Source organism: Tympanuchus pallidicinctus, unplaced genomic scaffold (genome assembly GCF_026119805.1).
Source record: "Tympanuchus pallidicinctus isolate F22 unplaced genomic scaffold, pur_lepc_1.0 scaffold15, whole genome shotgun sequence".
NCBI classification, from domain to species: domain Eukaryota; kingdom Metazoa; phylum Chordata; class Aves; order Galliformes; family Phasianidae; genus Tympanuchus; species Tympanuchus pallidicinctus.
This window is the reverse complement of record NW_026294669.1, coordinates 35,563,532-35,586,563: the sequence shown is the minus strand read 5'-3', so window position 1 is coordinate 35,586,563 and position 23,032 is coordinate 35,563,532. Positions and strand designations below refer to the sequence as shown.

The 23,032-nt window shown below is 46.5% G+C and overlaps 1 protein-coding gene across 3 annotated transcripts in view; it reads right to left on the bottom strand.

The window, feature by feature from the left end:
- LOC128076897 (twist-related protein 2) overlaps positions 1-11,635 on the bottom strand; it is a 30,371-nt gene extending 18,736 nt beyond the window's left edge. For all 3 annotated transcript variants that reach the window (XR_008204724.1, XM_052675364.1, XM_052675365.1), the window contains exon 1: positions 10,880-11,635. Coding sequence is in view for 2 of the 3 variants with exons in the window: in XM_052675364.1 (XP_052531324.1) it covers positions 10,916-11,398 (483 nt within the window). In the remaining variant the exon portion in view is untranslated. The remainder of the gene's footprint in view (positions 1-10,879) is intronic.
- Positions 11,636-23,032: the final 11,397 nt, after the last annotated feature.

Below are 23,032 nucleotides of genomic sequence, written 5' to 3'. Positions count from 1 at the left end.
CAATTCTGCTTCAACCGAGTCCTCGGGATGGCTCTGGCCCAAATGAACTCCTCAATATCATTGTGTAGAATTCTCCTGATGGTACCCTGAGATCAGCAGATGCTGGCCTTTCTCTTAACTCCCACTCAGTGCCTCAAATCCCAGGGAATGCTCTCCTTCCGCTGATACACTCTGTGCTTTAAAGGCAGAAATAGAGACATTCAGCATGATTGCAGGGGTTTGCATGGTTCAGTTGTCTTCATTTTTGCAGGGCTTCCCATAGCTGAGGTAAGGGCACCTCAATGCACACATGGCCTTCTGCAGAGCTTCGTCGACACCAGTGCACACACATCCTGCATGCACAGTAAGACCTCTGCTCTGCCTGCAGAGCAGCTAATTCTCTGGTAGGTCGGTCAGCCTGCATGCTACGCCTGTTTGCAATTATGCAGCAAGCTTTTTTCCTGAATTACACACCTCAGACATGTTTTACATTCAACCTAGGCTTCCAGACCCCCGGAAAGAAACAACTAAACTGCCAGTGGGCAGATAATTTGAGACTGTACTGGATGTTCCTCATTGAGTCCATGCAGCTGCAGGTGTGAACTGCTCTCCCCTACAGAGTGGGTGCCCTTGCCTCTTGGACTGAAGTTTTATGACTGTCTTCAGCAGAAGCATAGTTTGGACTATATTTCCTTTTCTTTTGTTCCCCATTGTGCCCTAAACTTCAAGCCCAGCAGTCTCCTATGCTCATTTGGGACATGGCTGCTTGTGTCTGCTGTTCTCTGTGGCCTGGAACCATTCCCAGGGAGCAGCACAGTCTTCATCCACTGTGTTCTTCATTATCAGCTCAGCTAATGCATGTGCCTGTCTCTCTGCCTTCTCCGTCTGCTCCTCTTTCTTTTTTTATCCCCTCATCTGTAGGTCACTCATTCGGGTCACTTTCTTTTTGCTACTAACCCCACCACAGATTGTTGGTTTTCTGACTCTGGTGAGGGTATTTTTGTTCTCGTTTATTTTTTTGACTGGCCAGGATGCAAAAGGTTAAACATTTTGGAGAACTTTGTTCTGTATTTACTGCTGAGGTAGGTTTCTAAATCAACAGTAGGTCGCGTATTGGAGTGACTCACAGCGCTGCTTAACCTCTTTACTTCCGTTTTGTCCCTTTCTAAATCTGAAGAGCACATCTGCAATTTAGATCTCTGAGCGAGGAGCTGTGAAATGCATACAAATTGCTGTAGATAGGCTTCTCAGAAGGGCCCCAGTGCAGAGCCATTTTCCATTTGGCAGCAGATGGGTCCCCCTGGGATGCAAAAAAGCACCTAAAAATACAAGGGAGTGGATGGATAATCCATGCAGAGAGGAGGACGAGCTGATGGGGGCACGGGGCGGGCAGCAGTGCTGAACCCAGGGCTTGGCCCCAATGGAATCAGAGTGTTGCTTTGTGCAGCTCCCTTCCTTGTCTACACACTGCATGCAGAGCTCCTGTCTTGTAGGGGGGGTTACAAGGCTGGCAGGCAGCAGAGGCACTAGAAGCATTAGCATTGCTTTGCAGAGGGGGAAATGCAGGCATCAAGCATTAACAAAAAATTACACGGGCAAATTGTATCTGAACCAAGAGTAAGTTTGACTTTTACTCTTGATGACCAGAGCCCAACCACCTTGTGGCACTTGGGGCACAGATGTGCACAGCTCACACCAAAAACTGCATCACAAAATGGGCTAGAGCCAGGGCAGATGGATGAGAGGGCTCCTTCACCCACTTGCATCTCTGTAATCCACTGTCTACCTGCAACTGAGCATAGGGTTACAGGCACAACCTTCAGCTGCAAGGCTCTGGAGGAGTTTTCCTGGTGTTCAGACCACAAATTGCAACATCTAGCATGCCACAGATTTTCACTAAAGGAAGTATTGCACAGCAGGGCCAGTCCAAAGTGATCTTTCAAAATATTGGTTATTTATTGGTGCGGATGTCTATAATAAAGATCTGGATAAACCCATAGTTGTTTTGTCTGGAGCAGGTCTTAAATCTCCTATTGAGAGGATGCTATAGACTTTATAGCATACATAGAAAAACATACCAGTGCTGTAGAAATAATGAGGTTTTTAACAACACCAACAGAAATGCAGATTTTCTATATAGGAAGAGTGCATTAAAGAGCTTGAGTGCTAGCTGGTTGGTACACAAAAAAAAGTTACTTCAAGAGTGTGAGCTACAGCATTTGCAGCACAGCTTGTCCGTGCCTGCTGCACTGATCCACCAAATGCCTTTGAACAGAAGCTTCTATGCATTGTCAGCAAACACTGCTCAGAGCATCCCCTTGCAAGGCAAAATGCTTCACCCCGAGTTGCTCGGCTGGGAAAGCAGCAAATAGCCTCTTGTGCCGTTTGGTACCCTGACCCTAAGCTAAACAACCTATAGGACTGCACTATAGGACTGCACTGATGCCTGCTGCAGTGTCCTCATTGCTTTGCACGGTGAGGATGCCTCTGGTTTGCTCTCTGTTAGGTGTGCCCGTGGAATGCAATCCGTGGTCCACCTTGCTCTTTCATGCAGTGCATCCTGCCCTCTAGTGCCAGCAGATGCTGAGCCAGCAAGGAACTGGGGCCTGTGCTGTTCACCTGTGCTGTCACACACCTCTCTGAGCCTGGGAAGCTGCTGCCCATGCAGCAGGTAGTTGGTTGGTCTCCGTACATCACCAAATTTGTGTAACCAATTGGTCACCCTGTGTCCCTCTGCCCATTCCCAACACAGCAGGGAGGATGCTTGGCATGGCACAGTGTGGGTAGGGCTGTGGGCACAGATTCTGGAGATGTTTTCAAGGAAAATGGGTTTTTATTGGCAGCAAAAGCACACGTGGCAGGCTCCTGTGAAAGGCAGCTTTGGAAGCCAGGATGTTGTTTGACCATGACCTAAAAATCTTAAACGCCACGTTGTGAATGGATAGATCAGGGATACCTTGAAATAGGTCTCTTGCTTTAGCCCTGACGAAAGAACAACTTTCTGTTTCTGTTTGAAAAGAAATCTGAGAGTGCTCCATCACATTATGTGTGGAGGTTTCACCCACAACGATGCTCTGTGTCCTCTCCCAAGTCCCCTTCCATCGCATTAACTTCAACACCCCATCCAGGAAACACTTCAAGATTTGTAATGCATCAAAGACACCAGTTAAGAACCTGTGATGGGGCACCTGCTCCCAAACACAGAGCCGTGCATCACAGGGTGGAACTCCCTCTGGGTTTTGCTCCATTTCCTGGGTTATTTTGAGCCATCAAGACGGCCCTGATGAGGGAGCACTGCTGCAGCCACGCGGAGTTTTTGTGCACGAGCAGAAAGCGGAAAAAGTTTGGCGTAAGTGTCTCTCCTCCTCCCCTGTCCCATTGCTTTGGAGCCGACACTCGCCCTCAGATGCTGGGTTTTGGGAGAAGGAAAAAAGAGAAGAAAACAAAGCAGCACGCCTGAGAGGTCACCCATAGTTTTCCTCTGATGCACGGCGAGGCGCGAGCGCTCGCGTAGCTGTTAGGGTGGGTTTGTTTCTTTAAGGTGTCTCCCAAAGGGAGGATCAGTGCAATGCAATGTGGCAGCTATGGTAACTCCTCTTGGCTTTCAGCACAGCCCGCGCTGATCGCACAACTTGCTAGGGAAGAAGGTACAGCTGTCCAGGCCTTGGCAGCGATCCTTACCCTCTGCTTGCTGCCAAATATCATTTTTCTTTCTTTCTTTCTTTCTTTTTTTCTTTTCTTTTGGTTAATTTGCTGTTTCCTAAGAAAATGGAAATTGGAGGGGCAGCTGCCCTCTCAGCCCCCTCTGATGTCTTCTGGACCCAGAAGACTGCGGGAAGGGTTGTGTGGAGGTGCTCCTGGGAAGGTCTCTGGGTGTTTCCTCAGTCTGAACCTGTGGTGTGGAGTGGCAGAAACAGCCAAAAAACCCTCATTCTGAAACATTTAACATGTGTATAATTTTAAGGCCATGCCCAAAACATATAAGAGCTGATGGGCAAAGTGGTCAGTGCAACCTCAGAGTAATTCCAAGGGGCAGGCTGTCTAAAAAAGAGGGTTTTTTATTTAAAACAAAACAAAACAAAACAGCCAAGTGTTGCTAAAGCTGTGTGTGAGAAGTCATATGGCAGCATCTAAACAACAGATTAGGGTCAAACTGCGCCGGGGAGCAAAAGCACTGCAGCCGACTCACATAAATGGGTGAAATTATGGTGCTGGGAAACACCACAGTGTGCACACGTGTTGAATTATCACAAGAAATGTTGGTCTCTAGGTTGTGTTTGGCATTTCCAAGGGGAAATGAGAACTGGATAGGATCATCCTGAGCATCTTTTCTCTTGAGGCTCCAAACCGGCTGGTCCGAGACACCTCTATCTCCAAAATTTAGGGGTGATCCTGTATCTTCTCTATGGGGAAGGTGGTTAGAAAAAAAATGCTCAGCTGTGCTCCAGCAATGAATGTTTCAGATACAAACAGTATGAAAGAAGTTATTTAGTGCTGGTAGTATCAGGCGCTTCGTAGACAGCCCTTCTAGTAGTGAAGGATGAAAGTCCTCTCGCAAAACATCTGCTTGTTCGGCACAGAAAACCCCACCGAGTGGGATGAGCGCAGAGATGCCTGAAGCATCACACTTCCAATGACAGATAGCAAAATGGACTCGGCAGAATGCTCCTGTTATCTATTGTGTCAAAATAGACATGAATGTATTGTATGAGTACTCTGTTTTTTGTTACGATGCTTGCATTCAGTCGGGAGCCATTGCGGAGGATGCCTGCTCTTCCCACAGCATCTCTGAGCGCCTTGGCAAGAAGTGGCAATACTCTCTCGAGTTGGCCCTTTGCTTCTTAATAGCATTCCTACCATTTTCCTATCTTCAGTCTCCTATGCGTGTGCTTGTGGTTGATGCAGATCCTGCTGCCAGATTAATTTCATTAAGGAGCTAATCAGTGCAGGAGAAAACAAGCCAGGTGCAGAAAATGGCCATGCTGGGCAGCAGGGATGCCGGGGAGCCCTGACCGCAGTGAGTCCAGCTTCCTGCACAACAACCTCCCCCCGCTCCCTCCCACCCCCCGAATTCTGAGCTTTATTTAAGCTTGAGCACCAAAGTGTGATTTTTAAGGCAGCCCACACAGCTTAAACCAAAGGTATAATCACATAAATTACTTCCTGTGGGTTTTTTTTTTTTTTTTTTTTTTTTTTTTTTTTTTTTGATGGCTGAATTCATCCCAGAACTAATTTGTATGTTCTAAAGCCTGCGCTTGGCGAGTCTGGTATCTCCTAAAGGAAATGGCAAAGCTGCTTCTTGTGGGTGACAGTTAACAAAGCAAAACTATCTTATTAGGAATTCAATTAAAGCTAGCACAGGCTTACTGGATCTCTTCCAGCAAGTATATATCATGCTGAACCAGCCCACATCTGTCTCTTTTTTCACCTCTTTTTCTGTTTTCCAAGCTGTGGTTAAAAGATGGAAAGGAGAAGAAGATGGGAGGAGAAGGAAGGGGGAGGGAGAGGAGGGATGGTCACTCATTTCCAGCTCACCCTATGGCATTCTGCAAAGAGATTGTTTTCTTTTCGATGTCTGATGGCTTTGCAAGCAGTGCAGGACAGGGTCTGCCTCGCTGCTGCCTTCCTGAACAAAATGTGAGTGCATTCCAAGATGCCAAAGTGTGGAAGCCAAAAAGTAATCCCAAATTATGCGATGCGATGGCTGTAAACCACTTTGAAACCCAGATTTAACAGTGGGACTTCAAGAGTCATCGCTTGTTAGTATTTCTATTAGGAGACTGTATAGGGGGTACTGCCTTCCTGCAGGGAAGGAGTCCCATTCACACCCTCCTGAGCGCTCCCATTCACCTGGTGCTGCTTCCCATGATGTGACAGCTCAGGGTGACAGACTGTGGAAAAAAATCACTGAGAGTTCCCTGTTTTAACCAGTCTCCCTGCAATGAAAGCCCTGCTTTAGCACAAGAAGAAAGCGCATCTCAGAGAGCCAGAACAGCATCCACTTCTTACAGTGAAAATGTGACCCAGCAGTGACTGGGAGACTGGGCAGAGCCCAGCAAAGCCGGGGCTGTGTGAGGGAGGCACTGGAATAAGAGTTTATCCAGGTTGGGTTAGCATGGAAGCGGTTACAGAGTCGAGGATGGGGTAAGGGCTGCCATGCCGTGATTTATTGGCTGGCTGAGTTAATTTGTTGTTTGTGTATGATTAGTTGTCGCTGCTGAGTGGTCATCTTCTACAGCTACAAATCTAATTAAATGACGGGGTGCCTAGGGTATTTTTTTTTCCTTTTTTTTTTTTTTTTTTTTTTGCCCCCCCCCCAGCAAATATTTCTACTGTTTTAATTCTCAAGAACTAATCATTAATTAGAATGATGGTGCTGGCATCCAGCTGGAGGACTTGCTGGTTTTTCCTCACTTCCAGATCCGCCAAAGAAGTAAACCACGAGTGCTGGTGCTTAGGGCCCCTAGGAGTGACACTGAGATCTCTGATGGCATCGCCCGCTGTGTATAGCAGCTCAGAACCTGGCCCAGCGTGGTTTTTGTGGCACAGAAGGTTTTGGATCAGCTTTTTCCCCCTAATCTTCTGCAAAGATTGGAGAAAACAGTGCCCAAAATTGTGTGCTCTCCCTGAGCGGCGGCAGTAATTTCCTGGCTGTCGCTCTGTGCTCTGCTTTGTGGTGGTGCTCCCCAACATGCTCCCCAACCAGGCTATTCCTACTGCTTCTCAGCATGACATAAATGCAGGAGATTTCAGGCTCAGAGATGTACTGAATCACGTGGAAATGTTTCCCAGGCTGAAGCTATAAAAATAATTACGTTGCTAGCAGGAAGAAGTGACAAGAAACGTCCCCGAAAGAGATTTAATCTGGGGCCACAGGATCTGTCTCATCACTGCTGCGATCCGCAAGTCTGATGTATTACCACCACCTCTAACTATGAAACAAGCCCAGCAAGCACCGAAAGGGGAATGCAAAGCGAGGTATTCGGAAAGCATTGCAATCCCTTCCCTTTTGTTTTAACGATGAAGCTCTGTCTGCTCTTAACACCAGAGATACTCTGCGCGAAGTGAGGACAACTGATTTGGAAACAAACGAGGACCGCTTTGCAGCAACGCGTGCCTTTTCTGCTTCCTCAGTGACCCTTCAAGGCACATCTCTCCTAATAAGACGGACAGCACTGCAGTGGCTCAAGTGGATTAAATTAAAATTTGCCTTTACTGCTCCTCGTAGCAATCCTTCAGTTTTAATCCAACGCATCTCTCCTCTGCGCCTGTTTCTAACTCCTTATGATCATTAATTAATTTATGTGGCTGGTTTGCCTTCGCGTGCCTGCTCAATGGAGGATTTTCCTCACATCCTCTCTTTCCTGGGGCTCTGAATTCGAGCGCTTTCTGGCTGACTGCTGTGTGTTTGCTGTTCGCTGCCCGACAGATTTATTCTTTCCCAAGAAATGACACGAACGTAAACAGAAGACCCAAAATGCATTTTGCTGAGCTTTTAAATGCACTGAGATAAAAAAAAAAAAAAAAAAAAAGACTCAGACCACTTTAAACCTATCAATGTAAATACCAAACTTTACAATCTTTCCCGTCAAGGAAATATATTTACATTTTCTAAGGATGCTTATAAAAAAAAAAATAGGGCTTTTGGGACAAAAAGGGCTTAGTTCCAGTGTCACAGCACCCCCAGCTAACTGTCCTGCTCTCATAAAGCATAGAATGAGCTTGTTCCCAAGGCCAGCAGAGATAACATCTGTTTGCTTCTTTAAGGACGAAACGAAATAGGATGCTCGCGTTTAATACATTTTATAAACAGCAGTGGAAATCTGCAAGAGCACCAGTACCAGGCATGTGCTATCTGTGGATTCCCCAAAGCAGACTGATAGCAAAGGTGCTGTGGCTGCAAGTGTCAGCCCAGGGATGGCAAAGTGCTCACGGGCTCTGAGGGGAAGGGAGGGCTGATGGCAGGGTCCCCTTGCCCACAAGTGTGTGGGCTCTGCACTTTGCTGATGCTCCCCGACACCCGACTGGACACGAGTTTTCCTACCAAGTTGAATAATGGGAAACCTACTTTCTTTTTTCTTTTTTTTTTTTTTTTTTTCTTTCTTTGATGGTTTATAGCATTATGGGCTTTCCAAGGGGAAAGGAAAAGTTGGATGCAGGGAAGGGACACAGGTGCTGGCAGTGAGGAGGGAAGGTGGGCAGGGAGGCTCACCGAGTCCCAAGCTTTGGACATCTGCTGAAACATCCCACTACCTATGCAGTGACTGAAGGGCAGAGCTGCGCCTGCTTCCCTTGGAACTACCAGAGCTGCCTGTAATTAGGGCCAGCAAGCAGGAAAACCTCTTCTGGCACCACAGTGAGCAGCACGAACCTACTGGCACTGGCAGCGGCCAGGTGGCATTGTATCAGTTCCCAGGACTCTGATTTTCTAATCAAATATCTCCTCTGATCTTTGCAGCCGAATGACCGCCTCTTCCAGGACTGAGCCTTTCCTCTCCTATGTCTCTCAAACCCACCGAGATGGAGGGTGGCAGAACGGGGCTCACTAACGGATGGATGCCACACTCCTCAGTCCCCAGGAGCGGCTCCCAAACTCAGACAGCCATTTCTTACACTTTCTGCCATCCCCTGTTGTCCCTTAAAATATCTCTGCTCAGGACAGGCACATGCAACAGACTATGCCACGCCACCCGGCTTTCTGAAGCATTTCTTGAGGATCTCATCAGGGCTTTTTATGCTGGCGGACATAATTTTTTGTCACCATAGAGGACAGAATTTGACACCACACCGCGCTACACCAGGCCATTTGTCAACAGTGTTTTCAGCAGTTCAACCACACGCGTGTGCACGCATACACAGATACAGGGAGGAAGGCTCACGGGGAGCTGGGGGCCTCGGGGCGGCCATGACCCCCCCCCAGACATCCAAGTGCTGAGCAAAATCCACTGCTCACCACCAAGATGGGAGTGGGGAAGGCATCGAGTGTGAATTGACCCCAAAGAAAGCAAAAACGCTGTGGGATTTGGGTTGACAACGCAGGTTTTCAAAGCAGCCCAAAAATGTCTCTCCCCATTTCTTTTATTCAGGGACACAGTCTCTGAGCATCTGCATACAAAGCCCGCCTTGTCAGAGCGTTGTTAACAACATTTGCACTGACAAGGAGTCTGAAGTGGGGGTAGAAAAACTCAGGGTTTGCCACTAATGCATTGAACGATGGAGAGGAATGGATATATATTAGATAATAGGTTTAAAAAAAGCCATTGGCTAATGGCAGCACATCGTTTAGGAAACAACAGAATTAATGCATTGTTCCATCACAGCACTTTAGTATTCAGCCAATCTAAACTGCTGAAGAAATATGTGTTTGGGACATTTTACATCTGTTTTTGACAAGGAGCCTGGGTTTTGCGTATGTTTTGTTAATCTATTTGCTGAAGCCCTTTTAGCCAGATTAGCATGGGAAAAGACACTCAGTTTTACAAACAGAGAGCTTGCACTTCTTAAAAGTGACTCGGCTTAGGCTTCTCGCAGCTGAAATCGGGGCACAGCAATGCAAAAATAGCAACACTTGTAATACAACCACGACAGCAGCGTTACCTGCTTAAGCAAAGCCAAACAACAGGCAGGGCAAAATGTGCAATGGGCAGAGCAACTCTTTTTCAGCCTGACATTTTGGAGGTCTCTGTGTGAGCGAGGAGGAACTTTAATTACAGCCCCGAAAGACAGGCTGTGTCAGGGCGCGAGGGAAGCGCCTGCTTGAAGTGGTTTTTAAAATGGTTTCAACCCTTTTGCACCACCCGTAAGCCCTGCTTGAGCCCTTTTCCAAATAACATCCCATGGCTGCGTCAGGATTTTAAATCAGCCACTGATCACTGCTAAAACAAAATGGGTTTGCCTTGAAAACCTTGCCCAGTGGGCTGGTGGGGTAAGGCTTTCCTCCCGTCTTCGAGGAGCTGCTTCTCCAAAGGGTGAAATTATTGTATTTCGCATCACCACGTTGCAGGGGGTAAACTTTCCTTTGGAGCTGCCTGCATCCTGCAGCAGCAAGCAGCATGTGCTGGGCAGAGTGAGATAGCAGCTCTGCTTCATGTACCGAGCCCCGGGCAGCGGCGGCCCCGCGCAGAGCGGCTGACACAACGCAGAGCTGCTCGCCTTAATTAGCTTGGGACGAGAGCGTAATTAAGAGCTGTTTGGTTTTGCTTTCCTTTCTGTTCATTCCTCCCCAAATATTACAAAGGCGACATAAAGAGGAAGAGGTTTTCTCGTCGTGGAAAACGATGAGGAAGAGTTTAGTTCCGAGAGTAAATCAGAAACTACTCTCCAGCCAACAAAAGCCCAACACCAACCTCTGTTTGACCGGCACTTTGAGGAAGGGAAACTGAACCAGATGAAAATTTCCCCAGGACTCCTCTATCTTTGTTTGAGTTTATTGAGGAAGGGGGAAGGGGCCCGGGGGCAGCCGACATCTGCAGCTCGTTTCTCTTAAGAAAAACCCAACCTGGGGTGCAGCGGGACGAACTCGTCGCCCAGCCCCAGCAGGGTCCTGCGGAACACCTTGTGCCCCCAACACGGGGAGGATGCAACCAACCCAGGGTGCCTGGGGCGCAGCCGCCCTCCTTGTGCTGCAGCAGCTGGTTTGGATCCCCTTGTCAGCCTGTCTTCCAACCCTTCCCCAAAGCAGCCGCATTCCGGCAAACCTCATGCAGTGATGCTTCCCCCCTTCATTGCCCCCCACCCTCACGGAGCAGCGAGACAACAATTTTCCCAACAACAACTTGCCATGTATTTGATAGTTTGCCCACACGGGACTTTCTCTTCTTAAATTCCCACAGGTTTGGCCCCTCCATCCTCACATTCCCATCCCAGTGTCCCCTCGCCTGCCAGCCCCGCGATTCCTTACCCTTTGGCGGCTGTGCTGGCCTCGCTCCGGCGGTGGCTAGTGTGAGGCCGACATGGACCATGCACCCTCCATCCTCCAGACTGAGAAGGCATAACTCAGCCTCTCGTGAGCCACGTAACTGCAGCTCGTCATCTTACTGTCCATCTCGTCGCTCTGTAGCACCTGGTAGAGGAAGTCTATATACCGCGCCGCGAGCTTGAGGGTCTGGATTTTACTGAGTTTGTCAGAGGGCAACGTGGGGATGATTTTCCTCAGGGCGGCAAAAGCTTCGTTGAGCGACTGAGTCCTCTGCCTCTCTCTGACATTGGCCAGGATCCTCTGGCTCTGCAGTTCTTCATAAGACTGGGAGCTGGGACTGGACTTTTTTCCCCTCTTCCCTGGGTTGGGGCTGCCATCTTCGCTGGACTTCTTACTGTATCTTCTCTTCCTGCCAAATCTCTTTGGCTGCCTTTCCAGCTCCTCTTCACTGGTCCCCAAGCTATCCACAGGGGAAACAGGAGAACTGGAGCTTTCTTCCATGCTTTCTGCAAGAAGGGGAGGGGAAGAGCCTTTCCCCCCCTCCTTATGTTATGTGAGTGTGTGTGTCTTAAATGTGCTTTAAATTCCTGAGACAGATCCTTTGGAAAAACAGGAGGATTTTTTTTTTTTTTTTTTGCTGACCAAACGTTTTCCAGGTTGCTTGAAGGGCTCTTATTTCAAGGACGGAGTTGTGCAAAAAATTGAGGTCTTGGAGAGAGGAAGTTATTCTAACTTTTTGGAAACTTTAGCTGAGCTCAGTTGCTAAATAGTTGTCAGAAGTGAGGGAGGTGCGGGGCTCCCTTCTGATTGGCCGGCCAGGTCAGTGGGAGGAAAGCTTTTCCCCTGCTAAACTTTCACAGTTTTATGTTACACTTAACTAAAATCTTGGGAAAGCACCTCGAATAAAAGATAACTCGCGACCACCCCCCACCCCTGCCCTGTGAGATACTCACTGTGCCGCAGGGTTGGGGAGCACCCCACAAACATGGGGATTTGGGGGAGGATCCCCAGTCCCACTGCACCGTGCTTTGTTCAAGTTCCTCTGCCCCCTTTCCCTGTGTGCTCCCCATGTTCCCACACTGAACCAGAGCCCCCAGTTTTGCTCCTTGTGCTCTGGGGACAACCTTTATGCCCCAACATATGGGGGGATCTGTCTACATGCCCCACGGGTGACTCCAGGAGGACACTGGGAGGGAAGAGGGTTGGGTGCAATGCCTACACTTTCGGGGACTTGGGAAGACCATTCTGCACCATCAAGAAGCAGGCACTGGCTTGTGGAACACCCTGCATCGCACGCCCTGGACAGGCAGCCACCCGCCTGCCGTGGCTCTCCCCACATTTCTCCCCATTCCTCTACTCACAGCCCTTTTTGGGAAGCGAGTGTTGCAGAACCTCAGTGGACATCTTTTCCTACAGCCTACCCCACAGCTGAAATTGTGGCATATAGAGTATATACATCATGGCGGGAGGGGAGGGGAGGAGGAGGGGGTCTGTCTTTCTGATGCATTGAACAGAAGATGAAGATCTATTTTTTCTCTCCAGCACACCGGGGAAAATGTGGGAAAACTCCACTTGCTTCTGTGGAGGCACATTTGGATTTGGACCTCTGATTCGAGCTAAAGCCCAGATTGCAGGAACAGATGCATTCCTGAGCAGCAAAAATCCTGTGTTCGATACGGCACCGGAAAATAAAATAAATTCGGAAGAAAAAAAAAGAAAAGAAAAACAAAAGAAACTCGTAAAATGTAGATGTTGTATCAGAAGAATTAGTTTGGAGTAGATTTCTTTGTGGAGTTTTCCAGTAGGTATCAACACTCATTAATGGAAAAAATAATGTCTGGTTTGATTGGAAAGTGTTCTTTGGTCGGAGAAGGAATTTTGGCTTGCCTGGGGCTGACTCCACTACTGGTAGGTAATGTTTATAGTGGAAAGACTTCCCCAGGCAGCCCCTGGGGAGAGCCTGTGTTTGCTTTCAAAAGGAAAGGTTTTCAGGTGCAGCACAGAAGTCGGAAAGCAAGGCAGTTCAGCAAATAGATTTTTAATCCAATTTAAGACTCTGCTGGGTCAGGCAGGACGGTGCCTCCACTCACACCCCAAAGCCAGGCTTTGAGAAGGGCTCGGTGCTTGCGGACGTGTCCAAGGGTTGGTCACTTCTCTGCAGTCGTGACCTGGAGGTCTGTGGGCAGATGCAGCTCTCGGCTGAGTCAGGGCAAATGGCATTTGTGCTGGGAAAGCTGAGCGGCAGACCAGTGTGTGAAATAAACTGCAGTCGATGCCGTGGTCCCAGTAAGAACGTCCTGATGCCTGTGCCTTGGAGGGCAAAGAACTGCTAGTAAGGGGTGAAGTCTTCTGAGTGCTTGGGATCATTTGCAAATATTAAGAGTATACATCACACAAAGAGCCAGGGAGATCGTCACTGAAGTATGGAGGGGCACCTCCGCCTTCCAACACAAAAGGCAGGGTTTTCTGAGCAAGTAGGTTTCTTACCAGTGACTCTTAGTTCCTCTGGGGATGGGGGACAGAAGGGTTTTGGGGCAGACTGCGGGGTTGTACCCCAAAACACACACTTCGCAGCTTGCATAACCATTTCACCCTGGTGACAGCCAGCTCCTGGGCACCACACTCTGGGCTTCGAGCTGCAGTACTGCTCCTTGTGCTCTCATCTGTGCCCCTCCAGGCTGCTTCCAGTGCAGAGCAAGCGAAAGAGGCCCCATGCTCCTCCGCATCCTGCACGCCACGGCTGCATTAAATAAATACACAGCAGCCCCAGCCCCCTGCCTGGCTCCTGCGAACAACCCGAAGGACTGCTTGCATGAGAAAGCAAGGCAGGATTTCTCCCTAAGGGGGCAAAGCCTCTAAATGTGCAAAGCTTTTTAGTATCCAAAGGGCTTCAGTAGGACAAATTTATGGTGAAATGTTGTTGTGTTGTAATTACAGGTCTGCAAGCCCGGCTCCAGCTAGCATTGCTCCAGAACTGCTGTGGATGTGTGTTCTCTTTACGTCTGCCCTGTAGCAGCACTTAGTGCCAGAGCTAGGAGTGGTGTTGACAACACTGCAAGGATGTTTCCTTGGAGCAGACCAAAGCCACGGTCTGCGTGGGCACAGAGCCGGGGGAAGCGTGAGGAAGGAAGAATCAGAGGGACTTGTGGCACAGTCCCATGGTAAGAGGGTACCTCTGGGGGAAGAGGATGGTGGATGCTTCCACACGGAAGAAAAGAGTTACAGAATTAAAACTACATTATAAGAAGTAGGCAGCTTTGGTGAATGTTTAACACTTTGTTTAAACAGTGACATCCACTGTGATGCTGCTACAGCTTCACTAGCTTGCTCTTAAAGGAGAACTGTGAATACAGACTGGGCTTTAGGGAAAGTGCTTATTCCCCATATAAAGGCTGTGGTCCAGGCTATCCCAACAGCAGGGCTTGGTCAGCAAATCACCCTTCATCCCCTCTGCACAGCAGAGGAGAGTACCTGGATTTTCCTGCTGTTCCTACCTGCAAATTGCAAGCAGCATTGCATGGCCCTGCTGCAGCCAGGCCTACTTAAGCTGTTTTTTTCTCTCTTCTTGGATGTGACTTAGAAACGGTGTAATTCCTTGATGCTTGTGCAGCCAGTAAATGTGACCTGGGGCAGGCATCTTCCCCGTGCTGTCATTGCACAAGGGCAGCCGTGTTTCATCTTGTACTTCCGCTTCTTGACTTAGTTTCCTTATTGTTGTGCTGCAACAGTGGCTAGGTACAGTGGATGGACGCTCCCCAAAGCACAAACACCGCAGTGACAAGTTTATAATCAAAAGCAAAGAAGCAAGAGAACAGCAGAGATAAGAGGCAGGAGGTAGGGAGTGTGAGGCTTTAGGGATAAGGCTGTGGAGCAGAGCACAGTTTCAAAGTAATTGGATCCGCTAATGTTGGAGTTTTGTGCAGGAATGTACATCTGTTTCTGAACTGTTACCAGCTGATGTGCCCGTTCTTTCTTTCTGCTTTCTCGGATATAAAACCCCTAAGCAGCAGATCGGCATACAGGGGTGAAGGAAAGGCTGACCTGGGCCCAGAAAATAGAAGGAGAAGGACATGCACATGTACCAAAGGGTTGTACATCTCCTAGTTTCCATCCCCTTATGAAGCCAGTAGCTCTGCCTAAGCTTTGGTCAAGCACATGGATCACAAGAGCCGTTTTCCCCTCATCATGCTTCCTCAAGAGCGATGCTTCCAAAAGCATAACTTAGCTCTCACATCCCTCCTGCCACGCTCCGAAGAACAACCAACCCCAAATGCTGGGACAGATGTGCATTATCCATGGCTACCCAGCCCTGCATCTCCCAAATACTCGCCTTTTGTCTTTCTTTCTCTCAGACTATAAAGAACTTGCTTTATTTGCTGTTCACAGTCCCAGGACAGACGGTCTGCAGTGTAATAATGATGCATGCAAATCATAAACAACTTTCAGAAAATGTGAATGGCATTGTAATTCATAGCTTTTTTCGATCTGGTTTCTGCAAAGCACTACAGTGTGCTTCGGATAGGAGGGTTGCATCTGAGTCAGCTCCTGTGGAGCACAAGCAGGTGTGTACAGTGACATATATGCTAAATTTCTGATCTGAATGCCCTCTGAAATAAGAAAAGAGATCTTCAGTGGATTCAACAGACCTTGGGTGAGGGACTGACGCACTGCACTGTCAGACAGAGGGCAATTTCACAGCTCCTGGTAGTCCACGCTCCATTGTCAGTGGGATAGAGATAATTCAGACCAGATCCAGTTCTGCCTTGAACACTTGGTTCGCTGTCTCAAGTCTGATTGCCATTTGCTGGCAAGATTAGAAATCTGCGTAATTTCTTATGTCAGTAGTGCTGCGAAGATAGTGTGCGTCCTGCTGTAGGAAGAAACCGAAACGCAGTGGCAATGCAATTGTGGATTCTATTTTTAATGACAGTGCAGAGCAAAAAAGAACCAGCATTTGGGGGAGTAAAAAGTAGTAGCTATCACAATTCCAAAAATAACATTTCTATTTTAGATCGTTTACCCGAGGCCACCACTAATTGCAGATCGGAGCGGAACGTCTCTCTGGGAATCCACAGGGAAGACAGTTTTTTTTCCCTCTTTTTGGAAGGTGAAATATTAATTGTGGCTGCTGCAGCAATAACTGTAGCTTAAAACCTGGGCTAGGAAAAATGAAAATATTTTTTTCATGAAGTGGAAAAATCAAAGCACGTTAAGCTTTTTGTTTGCCTGGCCTTTTCTTCCCACATCTCCAGGCTCATTAAAAAGGGGAGAAAGGACTTCCCACCAAGAGAGAATCCAAAACCAACCTGGCTGTTCCAACAGCATTCAGGCGCTGCTGAAGGGGTCAGGCTTTGTTCATTTTTTGGGTTGCAACACCCACTTTGAGGCAGGTAAATTCATAAAAACATGGATGTTGGCTTCTGGTATTACTGACATTGCTCAATAGCCTCTCCAGCTCCAGACCGTGGATGGAGTCCGGGTTTGCTCCTGAGATGAAACTTTGGTTGACTTGAGCAATTCAAAATGCAGGTTATTATCTGGGAAAAGTCTGTCGAGGCTGGTGCTAGTGTAGGGAGACTGACACCATCTCCATTTCCAGGTCATGGAAAGAGGGACTGTCCTCTGGACTACAAATGATGTCTGCAGAAGCTGACTGCACCAGGCCAGCCCTTTGCTGTCTTCTTTGATCTGTGAAACCACAGAAGCAGTGCAAGGAAGGCACTGATCCCATAAGGAAGATTTAAGGCTTACTTTTTCAGCCATCCTCCACAGACCCCACAGACCTCTCTGAACAGGTCAGCAGGATCCCAGTGTGAAAACCAAGTCCAAAGTATTGTTGCTGGTACTCTTGAACTTCAGTATTTTTGAGGATTAACCACAGTCTTTGAAGGCTGCTTCATGGGGATGTGTGACATGCCTCCTTGTTGCTGAGAAATGCCTTCTAACTGTACAGTTGTGCCCCAAAAAACTACATGACATGCAGAAAGGCAGATCCAGAAGTAGCTTTGTTTGCCTGGATATATCACTCTATAGATATGCACACAGCGAGGAGGGATTAATAGCCCTGAGCTTTAGCCAAACAAATTTTAACTGTTGAAGCTGCCTCTAGAATTTAACCGCCATCATCTGGCAGTTCAGATTTTGGGTAGAAGGGAAGCCAAAACAATGGACTTGGACACAGATAGATATGAGAAATCTCTGCCTGGAAGAGGTGAACCCCTCCCAGGATTCTGGATGCATCTGCTGGTGGCCTTAGCACAGCCCCAGAAACAGCTGGGCTGGAGCCCACTAGGACTTGGGGAATTTTCAGAATTTAGAAAATTCCAATTTTGAGTGTAAGGGTGAAACAAGAGGAAACTCTTTAATATTTCTGAAGTGTAGAAAGCCAAATTTTTCTGAAGAGAATAGGGTCAGTTAAGCCATTTGTAGACTCTTGGCCAGCTCTGAATTCTACCTTGGCTTTGCTAATATGTGAGCTTGTAAACCCTCAAGCCTTCCTCTGCCCAGATAAAAACAGGCAACATCTGTCCTCACTCCTCATCCCCCTACACTGTAATTCTCCAATCATTTCTTGCAGGGTTTAAGCCATAATCGAGTCCATGTATCACATTGCATGTGTCTTCTGGCTAAGGGAGACTGGACAGCTCATTAGCAGCGATTGCTGATGGGTTGGATGGGTCACTGCTGAGTGGCAGATCATTCATCACAGCTCCCAGTAGTGAAAAGTCCCTCCTTCAAAGCGTTCCCACTCCCAGTCAACATGGTAGTGGTATCCTAGAGATGGGATCTTGGTTTCCTGTACCAGAAAGGAAGGTTTCTACCCATTGGGTCTTTGCCATCACTGGACCAATTCAAGAAATTGGGCTGAACTTCCCCTAAATATTCATCCACTTTAAAGAGAAACTTAGACCTTCTGCCTCGGTGGCTATGAAGATTGCTGTGAGCCAAAACACAGCTGTTCTTCCATGCTTTGATGGAAAAAACAAATGCCTAACCTCTTCCCTATCCTGGAAACTCTGCTCAAAAATCATATTCACTCTTCCTTTCTTATTCATCTCTTTCAACCACATTTTAACTTTTTATTCCATTCTCTCCCAGCAGTATTTCTCCATGTTCTCTGTGCAGCTCTAGGTATTAGTGACGTTCCCACAAGCAGGAGGACAAAATACATGTTTATTACTTTCAGTCTGAAGAATATGAGCCTAACCCATAACCTCAGAAGAGCTGTGGCTCACACTCTGAACGGGTTGATGCTGTTGAACATCTTCTGTGGTTTACTGTCTAAGATCTGGTAAGGATATCTCCAATAACCAATTAAAAATTCAATTAAGCTGGAACAGGTCTCTTTTTTCCTTGCTTTTATATATTTAAATGGCCAAGAAGAGGGAAGGGGTTTTACCTTGGAAAACCCTGTGGATGACTGGTGAATTTCTCACCAACTAAATAAATAAAAATCTGACAGAATTAGTCACAGAGGGGAAAAAAAATGTTTGACTTTTAAAAAGATCAACATTTCATGAAGCATTCCTTAGAAAGTACAATTTATTTTGGAAAACCAAGCACCCTGACTCTGACCCCCTTACCTCTATGTGCTTCAGTTTAGTATCCTTGTGTCTCCACGTACTAACAAACCACAGCAGCTGAGCAGCAAGAGAATTGCTGTGTCCATGTTCACAAGTGGAGATAAAAAGCCAAAAATCTTACCTTTAATCCTACAAGCCCATTGGACTTCTGTATCCTGATGAAATTGCTTGGCTATCAGTTGATTTGTCTTCCCTTCAGTAATTCATTTACTGCTGAAAAGCTGAAAGCTTCTAGTGGGAAAAGAAACAAAAAGAAGCACGTGTCACTGAGTAGCTATAGAGCATCAGACAAGACATTCAACCAAAACTGCTCATCAGAGGGAGAACGTTATTTTTCGTAGTCTGATTAAAACTTCTTTGTCTTTACTAACACATGCTTGTCTCAAGCACCTGAGTAAACTTTGAGGAGGAAAGAGAACTTTTTAAAAACTCAAGTGGACCTCAAAAGATCAGGTTCCACTTCTGGAATCCTCTGCCTATCCACGGGAAACCAAGCTTGGCATTCCTATTGAGATCTGTTGAGAAAAAGCAGGAAAGCCCAATCATTTATTTCAAAAACAATTAGATGACAAACTCTCAACCTAAACAAAATCTCAGAAGGTTTGTAGAATTTAAAATAAGCAATCATAAAAATGCATATGAATTAGTGGCATTAGTTTGTTTTCTCAAGAGTAACAACCTCTATCTGGGTGGACCGTGTTGCCTGTTGGAGTATCCTGAATGAACAGACCAAGTCTTATTGATCTAGATCAGGTTGTAAATACTTGCTGTGTTGGGATTAGCTGGTGGAATGTGGTGCTCCAATAGTACTCCAATGGAATTTTTCCGTTGCAGCTGTGCATAACCTACCTTGAGCATCTCAGATGAGAAGTAACTTTGGGTAATGTTCCTTTTGATGAAGCTGTAAGATGCATTGGAGGCCTGGATACACCAGTAAATTCTACAGGATTGGTCACGTTACTGAGCATGAGCACAACATCACCTATGGCTCAGCTTCAAGCATGTAAGGCACTATGTTGAAGTCAAGTAGGTGATGCATGTGCTCAGATTCTCTCCAGGAGCAGCCCCTGTTGAGATGATATGGGCAGCACAGCGGCCTTATGGATGTCATCTACCTTCCATGGTATCTAATCACAGAATCACAGAATTGTAGGGGTTGGGAAGGACCTCCAGAAATCATCGAATCCACCCACCCAAAATACTTCAGTTAAAAAAATAGCACTGCAAGGTAGCTCTCTTTGCCACAGGGAAGAATACCGCAGCCTGTTGTGAATTGCAAAGTATTACATTTTCCTGCATTTTCCTCAAGACTTCTTTTAACTTGCATTTAATTGTTGGAGGAGAGCTATAAAATATACCTGTCTTCAGCCTGCAACTCCCCCAGCTTTTTCATTATCAATTGAGCTTTGCAACTTTTTTTTTTTTTTTTTTTTTTCCCCTGGCATCAACACTACTGTGATGTTTCATTTCCTTCTATTTTGCACTTTTGGCAAAGATAAAGTTTACTGTCAGTTCCACTATATTATCTATCAGGTGACCTGGAGTCTGATTCACAACTTGCAAAGTCAGCAGAAAATTTTATGTTGCTCTCAGCAGGCTTTACAGTGACCTTCAATAATTCTGGCCTCCCAAGGGAGCTGAAGTATGAATCCAGTAGGCATTTGTCATATCTCAGTCTCCTAAAGGGCCAATAATATCTTGCAATATTTTTGTAGGCCTTTGATCCATCGCTGTTGCCTGATTGTGCTTTGAAGACTTAATAGTCCCCCATACCCCACGCTTATTAAATTCAAATTCTCCAGTTGCACTTCCCTGGATGATACATAAAAATAACACATGGAGGAAATATAACTGGAAGATCCTTTCTATAAGCTGGCTTACGTTTCATTTGTGGGGAAGACATTGAAACCATTGCTTTTGCACTCGTGACAGAACCCATCTGCAGAATTTAGATATAGTGGAGTATATCTGAAAAAGCAATAATAGGCCAGGGAGTTGTGTGTTGGCATCAAAGCTTTAATTTTCAGCATGCTGCTAGGCAGCCTTTCATTTAGAAAGAATTAGCAGTAGAGGGACCTAGCTGAGCTGCAGACGTTACCACTGGCTCCAAGAATAGATGGGTCTAGTGGGATTTTGGGGTAGTTTTATCATAACTGAGTCATAGTTGTTTCAGGGCTCTGATAAGAATTCCACTGAAGACTCCCAGAGTTGCTCACTTGGCTAAGTGGAATGGGTGAAGCTGTGAGATAAGTAATTTTCTTGAGCATGGCAGAGAATAGAATGGGAGATGCAGCCAACTGGAAGTAGAGCCAATCTCAACCAAGCAGGAGGACAGCTGGCCTGTCAACTGCTGAAAGGATTGGGCAGTCCCTCGGAGAACCTCCAGTCTCCTAGGACCCTTTATCAACAGGAGGTGAGGAGCTTCTTCAAGGGATCTTGATCTGTGAGCCTGCTCTGGCAGATGAGCCCATGTGGCTTGCTGTGGTCTGGCTCTCCATTTGCTCTGGTTTCATCTCTTGATGACTTGGCACGTATGGGTTGTGGATGCCATTACAGGGCTGCCCTTGGGAACTGCACACGGGGACATGGCTACCAGGAAGGGATGAAATCACTCATTCAGACTGCTCAAGTGATTGTGAATTTGCTTGATGATTCTGCAAGGGTTTATTCTCCCCATCAGTCACCCTACAACGTCTCACTCTGTTTCTCCAGATCTTCTTGGTTGTCTTCTGTCTTCCTTCTGCAGTAGGGACAGCACAGATCCACAATAAGACTGGGGAAGTACTATTAGTCACACTTTATTTTTTGGCACCACACCAGGAGGCAGGTCAGACGTTTATAATAAATTCCAGTGAAGTCACCTCATTTCCATACAACGTCCCTTGCAAGCAAGAAGCTACACACAGACATACGAACAGTCATCAGAGCTCATGTCCATTAAACCATGTTCTTCAGAAAGCTCTTTTCTCAGCCTAAGCCTGAGGAGGACCTGCTCCAGAATGAGATGGAAGAACAGCGCTGACCCTGGTTCAGCCTCACTGCAATAACCCGGGGAGCTAACAAAGAGACAGGATTGCCACATCAACACCACCAAAAACAGAAGCAGCACTTTTTCAACGTGTGGTGGGGTGGTGGGACACATACCTTCTGGTTTATGAGGCAAAGCTAGAAAAGTCAGCATTTTGCTACATGCTTTACAACCAGAGCTCGGTGATATTTTTAGTGGAATCTGATTGCATATGATAGCATATGCAGCTGTTTTGATGAAAAATGATTAAGAGTGCAAAAAGGAAAAAAAAAAAAAAAGGTTGAAAATTAAATAACTTGTTTTCAAGGAAGTTAAGAACTATCCAAGGGAAGTTTTCACAAGCATGAGAAATCTGATTTGTGGGAAAGCAGAAGGCCACAGGCATCAGCGCTCACTGCTGCTATTGCAAAAGATGAATCCTGTCTGACCTCACAGATAGATGGAATAATTTTTAAAACCTCAAAGTGTGACTGCTTTTTTCTTTTTTCTTTTTTTTTTTTTTAAATACAGTCTTCTTTCTCTGTGCTTTCGTGGAGAGAGATGGGAAGAGATTTTGAAGTGAAATCTTTGTAGGGTGGGGTTTGCTACAATGAAGGTGCATAGAAACATGACACACAATGACCATCTATTAGCCCTGAGGTCCTTCCCTAAATCCCTTGGTCACCAGATGAAGGCATTTAATGCAGGAACTTTCTCAAGGGATGTTGATGCCATAGTGGTCAACCCAACTGCAGGCAGTGGTAGGCAGACTGCATTTCTCCCAGCACACATGGGGTAAAACTCCCCATGCAGTGGGAGCAACGCAAGTCCAGAGCAGACTGATTTAGAAATTCACAAGCCAACATCTGTCAGGCACTCAGCAGAGATGAATAACAAAGTCAGACTGGAGCAGACATATGACGAAATCCTTCCACGTGGAGGGAAGGGGAAGGGGGAGGGAGATGGCAATCCAACGTGTACTAATATTTTCATTATAATGTGAAGCGTATCAGTAACGCACACACGTGAAGCTATGGAAATGTGCAGAATATTGTCGTGCCATATGTTTTAAATATCATTAAGTAGGCCAGTTTTGTCGTATATTTGATATTTTGGCTGTTGTCACCAGAAATGGACCCACTAATTCGTATGGAATATGAATTGGCCCTAAACGCTGCCTAATCGCTGACCCAAAGAGAGTTTGCAAAATGCATTTCTAACCTGAGAAATGATAGGCTGAATCTTGTGTCGTGGGTGGAGGCCAGTTTGTCGGACACTTGACCCAGATACAAATCTCTTGGGTTACAAATAAAGAGACAGTTGGATAGCGGGGATCAAAACACGTCGCTGATAAGATTTGTTTAGCCTTATTTTGGTTTTGCTGGAAAGTACATCTCAGACAAAAATTTAGATAGTTTTTCACAAGTTCCAGTTTTCTGTGTTTTCCCATCGGTGTTTCAAAGCGAAGAGGAAGTAGTGAAATGATGATACATTTTTTAGTTTGGTAATTGAAATAAAATTTATACTTTCTTTCCATTTCCCAAT